Source organism: Scomber japonicus, chromosome 16, assembly GCF_027409825.1.
Source record: "Scomber japonicus isolate fScoJap1 chromosome 16, fScoJap1.pri, whole genome shotgun sequence".
In the NCBI taxonomy this organism is placed as follows: domain Eukaryota; kingdom Metazoa; phylum Chordata; class Actinopteri; order Scombriformes; family Scombridae; genus Scomber; species Scomber japonicus.
The window spans coordinates 3,803,885-3,813,789 of record NC_070593.1 but is presented as its reverse complement, the minus strand read 5'-3'; the positions used below and the strand labels follow the sequence as shown (position 1 = coordinate 3,813,789).

The window sequence follows — 9,905 nt, the reverse complement described above, 5'->3', positions numbered from 1 at the left end:
GGCGAGAAGAGAAGAGAAGAGGAGAGGAGAGGAGAGGCGAGAAGAGCAGAGGAGAGGCGAGGCGAGGAGAGGAGAGGAGAGGAGAGGAGAGAGGAGAGGAGAGGAGAGGAGAGGCGAGGCGAGGCGAGGCGAGGCGAGGCGAGGCGAGGAGAGGAGAGGAGAGGAGAGGAGAGGAGAGGAGAGAGGAGAGGAGAGGAGAGGAGAGGAGAGGAGAGGAGAGGCGAGGCGAGGCGAGGCGAGGAGAGGAGAGGAGAGGAGAGGAGAGGAGAGGAGAGGAGAGGAGAGAGGAGAGGAGAGGAGAGGCGAGGCGAGGCGAGGCGAGGCGAGGAGAGGAGAGGAGAGAGGAGAGGAGAGGAGAGAAGGGAAGAGAGGAGAGGAGAGGAGAGGAGAGGAGAGGAGAGGAGAGGCGAGAAGGGAAGAGAGGAAAAGAGAAGAGAAGAGAAGAGAAGAGAAGAGAAGAGAAGAGAGGAGATGAGAGGCGAGGAGAGGAGAGGAGAGGAGAGGAGAGGAGAGGAGAGGAGAGGAGAGGAGAGGAGAGGCGAGGCGAGGCGAGGAGAGGAGAGAGGAGAGGAGAGGAGAGGAGAGGAGAGGAGAGGAGAGGAGAGAAGGGAAGAGAGGAGAGGAGAGGAGAGAAGAGAAGAGAAGAGAAGAGAAGAGAAGAGAAGAGAAGAGAGGAGAGGAGAGGAGATGAGAGGCGAGGAGAGGAGAGGCGAGAAGGGAAGAGAGGAAAAGAGAAGAGAAGAGAAGAGAAGAGAAGAGAAGAGAAGAGAAGAGAGGAGAGGAGAGGAGAGGCGAGGCGAGACGAGGCGAGGCGAGGCGAGGCGAGGCGAGGCGAGGAGAGGCGAGAAGGGAAGAGAGGAAAAGAGAAGAGAAGAGAAGAGAAGAGAAGAGAGGAGAGGAGAGGAGATGAGAGGCGAGGAGAGGAGAGGAGAGGAGAGGAGAGGCGAGGAGAGGAGAGGAGAGGAGAGGAGAGGCGAGGCGGGAAGAGAAGAGGAGAGGAGAGGAGAGGAGAGGAGAGGAGAGGAAAGGCTCAATGGTGAAGTGGGCAGATGTAGCTGAGTGCCATGTGTGTGTATCAGGTGGGAATATAATGGGAATCATCATTATTTATTTATGACAGCTCTATTACCACAATGAGGGGGAGTAATCATCATTCCATCGTGTTACCTGTCATGTTGCTGGCATGAAGAATCCACCACACTGATTATTTCTGTTGGCAGCTCGTTGGCGGCAGGTGCAGACTTCACTTCCTCGTGCAGCTCATGAACTTTCACACCCAAACCTTCCAGAGACTTCTCACAGTTCTAACAGAAGGGAGCAAAGAACATCACATAATTAAGTTAGTGATATTTACACAGTCTCATCTGTTCGCTACCAACTCTATTATTCACCCAGTTACATCAGATTGTGTGCTTGGGCTAAATAAAGCAGTAATAACCTGAAGGCTGTGCCAGTGCTGTTGCAGCTGAGTGATGTTGTTCTGTGGTTCGCTGTAACTGAGCGCCTGATCCAGAGAACGGAGCTCCCACTGCAGGGCTGCAGCTCTCTCCTTCAGACCCTCGGCCCTCTTGGCCAACTGCTTGTCCTGCTCCTCCAGCTGAGCCTCGCAGGCCGTCAGACGCTCCCTCACCTCTTTCTCTGAGGTGTCACAGAGATCGTGGAGGTGGCTGATCTCCAGAGTCAGAGCATCCTGACCTCCGGGGGTGCAGAGGCTCAGCAAACTGTCTCTGGATGCGTCCAGGTCCTTCATCTCCCTCTGCTCCCTGTCTACTGTTTGAAGTAAGGCCTGGCACCAAGAGGGAGGAGAAGGAGAAGCAGATTAATATAATGCAGAGTCAGCAGTGTTTCATTATCATTATCATTGGAAGCATTGATTAGCCTCAGATATGTCCATGATAAGAGGAATTAACAGGTGCATTATGGACTTTAGGAGTATATGAGAACAAAAGAGAGCAAAATCTTTGTTTCACTCCGCTTCTCTACTCTTTATTATTTAATTACATGGTTTTTAGTTTCCAGTAATCTACATTATGTCTCACTTAAAGCAACTCTTACCTTTCCTGCATTTCACACAAGCACTCTGAAAAAACTTGAACTTGAAATTACCTTATTAATAGCATTTAACCTAAACAACAAAAAGTGTAAAAATGTAACAAAGGTAAGGGTAGCTTTAAGTACAGTACAACTTTTTCAGCATGTTAGGAATATCTTTGTTGAGGTCTCAAAAAACCTAAACATTCATCTCTGTAAATTAGATTTTCCTCAATTTGATGCAATGCAACAAAAATGTTCACCTAACCCTAACCCTGCTGGCTTCTCTCAAGACTCCTGCTGTGTTTGTGTTTTATGATCTGACCTTCAGCGTGTTGACAGCACTGTGCAGACCCTGCCTGTCTGACGGAGGAGCTCCCAGGCCTTTAACCTGCTCCCTCAGCCAGTCCTGCGCTGCTTCATGCTGCTCCACCAGCTGGGTGCACAGCCTCTCCGTCAGGATGCCGTCCTCCAGGTTAGGAATCGCCTCCTGGTCACAAAAGTAGATACTTTTACACATAAAGATCATTTTTAAAGTGAAAAAGAGGAGAGATGGCCGTGCTGAATGATATAGAGTAAGTTTTATATAGATGATGTTAGTTGACCTGTTGAATGTTATGAGTATGGATATGAAGAGACAGGGAACTATATATATATTTAGCTTAGGAATGCAGACAGGCAGAGAGATTCAGATTGGGAGCAGGACTCTCTCAAGATTGGATGTTTTGACACTGTTCTCTTCTGTAATAAAACCTTTAAAACAGGGGAGTCAAACATGCGGCCCGTGGGCCAGAACCGGCCCGCCCAGGGGTCCAATTCGGCCCACTTTCCTTCCTGTCTTTTTTTCCCTTCCTTCCTTCCTTCCTTCCTTCCTTCCATTTTCTTTCCTTTGTTCCTTTCTCCCTTTCATCTTTCCTTCCTGTCTTCTTTTCCAACTTTTCCTTTCTTTTCGTTCTTCCCTCCTCACTTTTATTCTTTCCTTCCTTCTCCTTCTCTTTCCTTCCAACCTACCTTCCCTTTGTCCTTCCTCCCTTTCTGCCTTCCTTCTTTTCCTTCCTTTTGTCCTTCCTCCCTCCCTCCCTCCCTCCCTCCCTCCCTTCCTTCCTTCTTTCCTTCCCTCTTTTTAATGGTCCGGCCCACATTAGATCAAATTGGGCTGTTTGTGGCCCTTGAATGAAAATGAGTTTGACAACCTTGCTTTAAAGTGAGACAGTGTCAGTGGTGGTTATCCTTCTTCATCAACACATCAAGAATCTATTATTAAAATACACTTCACAACAAATTTCCCCCTGAGGACAATAAAGAATGAATCTGAATCTTTTATTTGGAAGAGAAGAGCTGCACGTGATTGTATAATGTAGCATTACAGTGGGCAGCATTTATGAAGAAATGGGTCAAATAATAGAGTGTAAAAGTTGTAAAAGACACTTCCATTTTCTATGCCGACTGACACATTGTGAAGTTAACTGAGACTCATTTACTCTCTGTGTGGTATTTAGTGACCAGCACAGAGAGGAGGAGAGGTAGTAAGTTCATTTAAATGTAATGCAAAAGCCAGTTTGGTTGAAATTTTGTCCTGGATGTCGAGCTAAAAACATCTCAGAGCCACATCTGTTGCTGCTTTTTACACGATTTACAAAAATGTTAGCAATTTTTTGGGCAAAACCAATGAATAATAAAAAATAAACTGCATATTTTTATCACTGTATCTCGTCTGTAGAGAGCGATGAACTCACAGTTAAGTCTTTGAGCAGAGCAGGGATCGACTCCTCCATAGTTCTCCAGGAGGGATCGGACCAGCTGGGGTCTTGTGTGATCTCAAACAGCTGTGTAGCCTGAAGGAGGAGAAGTGTAATACAGTGTAGATGTTTTACTCTGATTTTACGAGCAACTCAACCTTATAACATTTTCCTCGTTTGGTTTTATTCACACATTCTTGGCTTTATTTAAACTGTACAAAAAAATGCAGGAAAAGTAGGATTTTTTTGTTTATGAACTAACAAAACTTAAAGTCTGTGTAAAGTAAGAATAAATATGTGTTCTGAGTTTGACATACCACAGAAAAGTGTGTTGTTAACCACCCTGATTGATTAAAAACATTGCCAAATATATGAAATTAAGCTTCAAAGTTGTGTAAAAATCAGCTCTCAAGTTGCTAACTCGGCTGATAACTCAGCTGCTAGCTCGGCGGCTAACTCGGCTGCTAGCTCGACGATTAACTCGGCTGCTAGCTCATCGGCTAACTCAGCTGCTAGCTCAGCGGCTAACTCGGCGGCTAACTTAGCTAACTGGCTAACTGTAGACTGTAGTAGTAGTAGTGTGTGCTTTTTACACCTTTTTTAGAAATACAAGTGTCACCTATCAATCAAAGTCACCACCTCTACCAGAAACATGGATGCTACGTCTGAGAGCTTTCTGCTGCTAACTCAGCTGCTAGCTCGGCAGCTAACTTGGCTGCTAGCTCTGCGGCTAACTCGGCGGCTACTCGGCGGCTAGCTCAGCGGCTAACTTGGCTGCTAACTCAGCTAACTGGCTAACTGTAGACTGTAGTAGTAGTAGTGTGTGCTTTTTACACCTTTTTTAGAAATACATTTATGACCTATTTAATGTGTTTAGAAGACAATGTCTGAATTCACTTTACTTCTTTAAACAATACTAAGATATCAGATAGTTGAGCATCCTGTCCAGTTCAGGCTCTACCTGTTTGTGGAGGTCTGACAGGACGGGGGCCAGCGCTGTGCACCGGTCCAGCAGGGTCCGGGCTTGTTCCATGGCCTGCCTCCGCTCCCCGAGACCCGGCCAGGAGAAAACATGCGGCAGGTTGGACGTCTGCTTCTGGAGCTCAGCCAGACGAGCCTCAGCATGGCTGCGATGGCTGCGACACGACACCAGACGCTCCAAGACCCCCTCCAACTGCCTGATAGATACCAGCAGATACAACAATGTTAGAAATTAGAATGAACTTTTAATTCAACCTTTATATTCAAGCCATTATTGGCTGGAAAAAAACACTTACAGAAAGTCCATGACAATGTCTAGTATCTCTATGTTTCTGTAAAGTGGTTTGATTTATTATTATTACAAATATTATACTTTAAATAGCTGTTAAACCTAAATACTGAGATTTTAGTGTGTTTCTTAAGGACACTTATAGCGAGCTTCAGGGTGTTGATCCTCACATTGAAATCTATCTGAAAGAAATCAGTATAGTTAATATATAAACATCCTCCCTCCTATATACCTGCGTGTGTCGTCAGCAGCCTGCAGGATCGTCCTCCACGGCTCCTCTGTGTTTTTAACCGTCTCCTGAACCTCTCGCCTCTTGTCCTCCTCCAGCTCCTTATGATCACACAGACTCTGCGCTCGTCTCTTCAGCTCCATCATTTCAGTCTCACCCTTCGACCTGGAGCTCAAGATGGCCTGAGGATGAAACCACACACAGCTTTTTAACCCTTGTGTCGTCCTCTCGGGTCAAATTGACCCCATCTATTTTGACTGTTCCTTCTTTCCTTCCTTCTTCCCTCTTTCTTGAATTTTTCCTTCCTTCTTTCTTTGCTCCCTCCTCCTTCCATCCTTCCTTCCTTCGTTCCTGCCTCATTTCCTTCCTCCCTCCCTCCTTACTCCTTTCCCCCCCTCCTTACTCCTTTCTTTCCTTCCTTCCTTCTCTCCTAAATTCCTTCCTCTTTTTCCATCCTTACTCCTTTCCTTTCTTCCATACTCCTTTCCTTCCTTCCTTCCTCCCTCCCTCCCTCCCTCCCTCCTTACTCCTTTCCTTCCTTCCTTCCTTCCTTCCTTCCTTCCTTGATCATCTTTTCTTTCTCAAATATACTTAATAACACTATTTTTCTCATAACCTGCCTGTATTTCAAAGCAGTGACTGATTAATCACATACATGGTTTTTCAGAATAAAAGCTCTTAATCTATGTTTTACCTGTGATGTGTTGAGCCTGTCCTCTATCTGAGTCTGGCTGCCATGAGTGCCGCTCTCCTTGGACTTGGCCTGTTTCTGCAGCACTTCCACCCAGCTCTTGGTGCTCCTTGCTTGGGCGTGAAAGGCTTCCAGCTCTCTGGAGAGCGAGTACTGGACCTCAGCTTTTTTCAGAGCGTTCTCGGCCCTCTGCAGGGTCGTCCTCCACTGCTCCTCTGAGTCTTTTATGGTCCGCTCAGCTTCCTGTCTCGTGCTCTCTTCCAGGTCGTCTCGCTCACACATACTCTGGTATTGTCTCCTCAGGTTGCTCAGCTGAGAGTCTCCCTCAGGTTTGGAGCTCAGGATGGTCTGAGGGGAAAACAAAAATATAAGTTATCTCTTTGCTTTTATTAACCTTCGTGTTGTCCTCCCTTCCTTCCGTCTGTCCTCCCTCCCTCCCTCCCTCCTTCTCTCTTTCTTTCCTCCCTTCCTTCTTTCCTCCTTCCATTCCCCTTTCTTCCTTCCTTCTGTCCATCCTTCCTCCCTCCCTCCTTTCCTTCCCTTCCTCTGTCCCTCCTTCTCTCTTTCTTTCCTCCCCCTATCTTCCTCCCTTCCTTCTTTCCTTCCTTCCTTCCTTCCTGTTTTCCTTTCTCCCTCCCTCCTTCCTTCTTTCCTCTCTTCTTTCTACCTCCCTCCTTCCCTTCCTTCTTCCTCCTTTCCTTCCTTCATCTTCCCTTCCTTCCTTGACTCAAGGACAACAGGAGGATTAAGTTTTTATTAACCAAACCAAACCCTTTAATGTTCAAACTGACCTGTGCAGAGTTGATTATCTGTTCATGATCCGCCTGGTTCTCCAGAGAGACGAGGCGCTGCTGCCTTTCTTCCAGCCACGATCTGCTCTTCTCTTTCAGGACTTCATAGACCATCACCTGAGTATCCAGAGCACACCGCTTCTCTGCCTGATCCAGAGCCTTTTTAGCATCCTGCAGGACTCTCAGCCACTTCTCCTCAGTGTCGTGGGCTGTCTGCTGCAGCTCTTGTTTCTTTTGTTCTTCGAGGTCCTGAGAGCACAAACTCTGGCCTCGTCTCTTCAGCTGCTGGAGTTTGGAGTCTCCCTCTGTCTTGCAGCTCGTAATGGCCTGGAGATAAAATAATCATAAGTTCATTCAAGCTCCTGCAGGTGTGTATTATTGTTTGGCTGGGTCACAAACCTACCAATCAGTCCACCAGTGATATTGTGGTGCATTATTTAACCCTTTGTAGGTCTGCTCAACCATTTGGTAGAGATCACTTTGTGTCATGATATTTGGTCAAAAACTAAAAGCTATTTAACCCATTTAACTTTTTGTGTGATCTTTAGCACAGAAAGACCATCAGATTGTGTTATGGTTGCTATAGATACAGGTTGTTCTATGGTTTCTATAGATACAGGTTGTTCTATGGTTGCTATAGATACAGGTTGTTCTATGGTTGCTATAGATGCAGATTGTGTTATGGTTGCTATAGATACAGGTTGTTCTATGGTTTCTATAGATACAGGTTGTTCTATGGTTGCTATAGATACAGGTTGTGTTCTATGGTTTCTATAGATACAGGTTGTTCTATGGTTCCTATAGATCCAGGTTGTTCTATGGTTGCTATAGATACAGGTTGTTTTATGGTTGCTATAGATGCAGATTGTGTTATGGTTGCTATAGATACAGGTTGTGTTCGATGGTTGCTATAGATACAGGTTGTGTCATTCCTCCCTGAAACTCGACCACCTGACCTGTCGGCTCACCTGTGCTGCGTGCAGTCTCTCCTCAGCTTTGGTTTGATCGCTCAGTGACTCCAGTCGTCCTTCCAGGTCCGTGAGCCAGTGGCCGGTATCCTGGCAACAGGTGTCAAATTCTCTCAGCTGAAAAAAAGAAAAAAATATAACCACATGATTAGTTGGTTAAAAATGAGTTAATGAAAACCAAGTGAGGGGGCTTTTCTGATTAGCTCATGTTTATGTGTCACTTTAAGTTGAATTCAGTTGTTTTTTAAGACACTGATATGATCAACATGTGATTTACAAATCAAAAAAGCTATTTATTTTTTTATTAATTATTATATATATTATATTATATTAAAAGTTGCCTAAACTCCCTCTTTATCATTGCAGGTATTATTATAATATTTTTATGTACATTTTTCTATCCATTAGCACTTTTTTTTTAATGAAACAGCATCTCTCTTCCATTGCTCTTCCTCTTCAATACTACTAGCGTTTAGTTTTTTGGGGGTTTTTTTATTAGCTGATGGACAAAATTAAATATATGAAACTATTCTGACAATCAAATAATCTATTCAATGATTTTTAAATCAAAATAAACAAACATTTGCTGACTCCATCTTCCGAAATGTGAGGATTTCTTTTCCCCCTGTGATGGCATGCTGAGTCTGTGGAAAATATTAACAGGCATTTTTCACTATTTCACATTTTAGAGACAAAAATGAGGAAAAAAAAAAAAAAAAAACCCCAGCAGAGTAGAGAAAGAAAATAATCAAGTTGGAGTATAAAGTTGAGAGTGAGCTGATTGGATAAAGGAAAAGCCCGCCACCAGTCATGAAGCATAATGATGGTGAAACACAGTTAAACGTCGTCTTCTCTCACCTCCAGCTGAATCCTCTCCGTCTCCTCGCTGATCTGAGCTTGTGCTGCCGCCTCCGCCTCTTTAGCAGCGAGCAGAGCGGCCCTCCACTCCTCCTCCGTGTCTTTGACCGTCTGCTGAACTTGAAGTTTTCTGCTTTCCTCCACTTCCTGTCGGTCACACAGACTTTGGCCTCGCCGCCGCAGGTTGTTCACTTTACAGTCACCGTCGGGTTTGGAGCTCAAGATGGTCTGGTGACAAAGATGGGAGAGTTTATTGATATAGAAAAATGATAAAGAAAAAATCTCCCTCCCTCCCTCCTTTCCTTCCTCCCTTCCTTCCTCCCTCCTTTCCTTCCTTCTTCCCTTCCTTCCTTCTTCCTTCCTGCCTTCCTTCCTTCTTCCTCCCTTCCTTCCATCCTTCCTTCTTCCCTTACTTCTAGAAGGGTTAAGTTTATCCCAACCAACAGAAGGGAATTCTCCCTTTCTCCCTCATTTCCTTCCTTCCTTACTCACTCACTCACACACTCCCTCACTCCCTCCTTTCCATCCTTCTTCCACCCTTCCTTCCTTCCTTCCATCTTTCCTTCCTGCCTTCCGTCCGTCCTTTCTCCCTTCCTTCCTTCCTTCTTCCTACCTTCCCCCTTCCTCCCTCCCTTCCTCCCTTCCTTCTTTCCTTCCTTCTTCCTCCCTTCCATCCTTTCTTCCTTCCTCCCTTCCATCCTCCCTCCCATCCTTCCTTACTTCTAGGACAAAAGGAGGGTTAAGTTTGTCCCAAGCAACATTAAATATATACTTTGTTTTCTATACGTTACCCGTTACATCTACTGATCCCCAAAGTTCTATGTGGTATATCTCATTAAAGTCAAACTTATCAATCACAATGAATCCAAACAGACCTCAGCTATGTGACACCTCTCTTCAGGTGGAGTTTGACCTCCCACAGACATCAGATGATGTTGATGCTCTCTGATCCACGACCGAGTGTTTTGACTCTGATCCTCGAAGTCGTCTGAAAGGCTTCGGAGCTCCGCTTGCTCGGCCGAACGCAGGACTGTTTTCCACTGCTGCTCGGTGTCTTTTATCAGCTGATCCACCTCAACTTTCCTGTTCTCCTCTTCCAGCTGCTCACACAGACGTTCTGCTTGTCTCTTCAGGTCGAGCACTTTGGATTCTCCCTCGTGTTTGGAGGTAATTACAGCCTAAAGGTGAAGACATGGAAATGACAATGAAGGTACTTAAAAGGACTTAAAGGTAAGCTGGTTAAATACAGTTTAAGGTCAAAAGTTGCCTTTGATTTTACTCCAACAATGACGTTGTGACTTGTTAAAACTACAAGATCATTAGTGTAT

General features: G+C 45.3%; 1 protein-coding gene across 1 annotated transcript in view; it reads right to left on the bottom strand.

Annotated features, from left to right (window-relative positions):
• The window catches only part of syne2b (spectrin repeat containing, nuclear envelope 2b), a 203,614-nt gene that overhangs the window by 85,469 nt on the left and 108,240 nt on the right, over positions 1-9,905 (bottom strand). The window contains exons 48-58 of the mRNA XM_053336226.1: positions 9,453-9,755; positions 8,578-8,805; positions 7,720-7,836; positions 6,752-7,078; positions 5,964-6,308; positions 5,273-5,451; positions 4,732-4,948; positions 3,768-3,866; positions 2,357-2,521; positions 1,439-1,786; positions 1,168-1,304 (exon numbers count right to left, since the gene is read on the bottom strand). Coding sequence (XP_053192201.1) covers positions 1,168-1,304; positions 1,439-1,786; positions 2,357-2,521; positions 3,768-3,866; positions 4,732-4,948; positions 5,273-5,451; positions 5,964-6,308; positions 6,752-7,078; positions 7,720-7,836; positions 8,578-8,805; positions 9,453-9,755 — 2,465 coding nt within the window. The remainder of the gene's footprint in view (positions 1-1,167; positions 1,305-1,438; positions 1,787-2,356; positions 2,522-3,767; positions 3,867-4,731; positions 4,949-5,272; positions 5,452-5,963; positions 6,309-6,751; positions 7,079-7,719; positions 7,837-8,577; positions 8,806-9,452; positions 9,756-9,905) is intronic.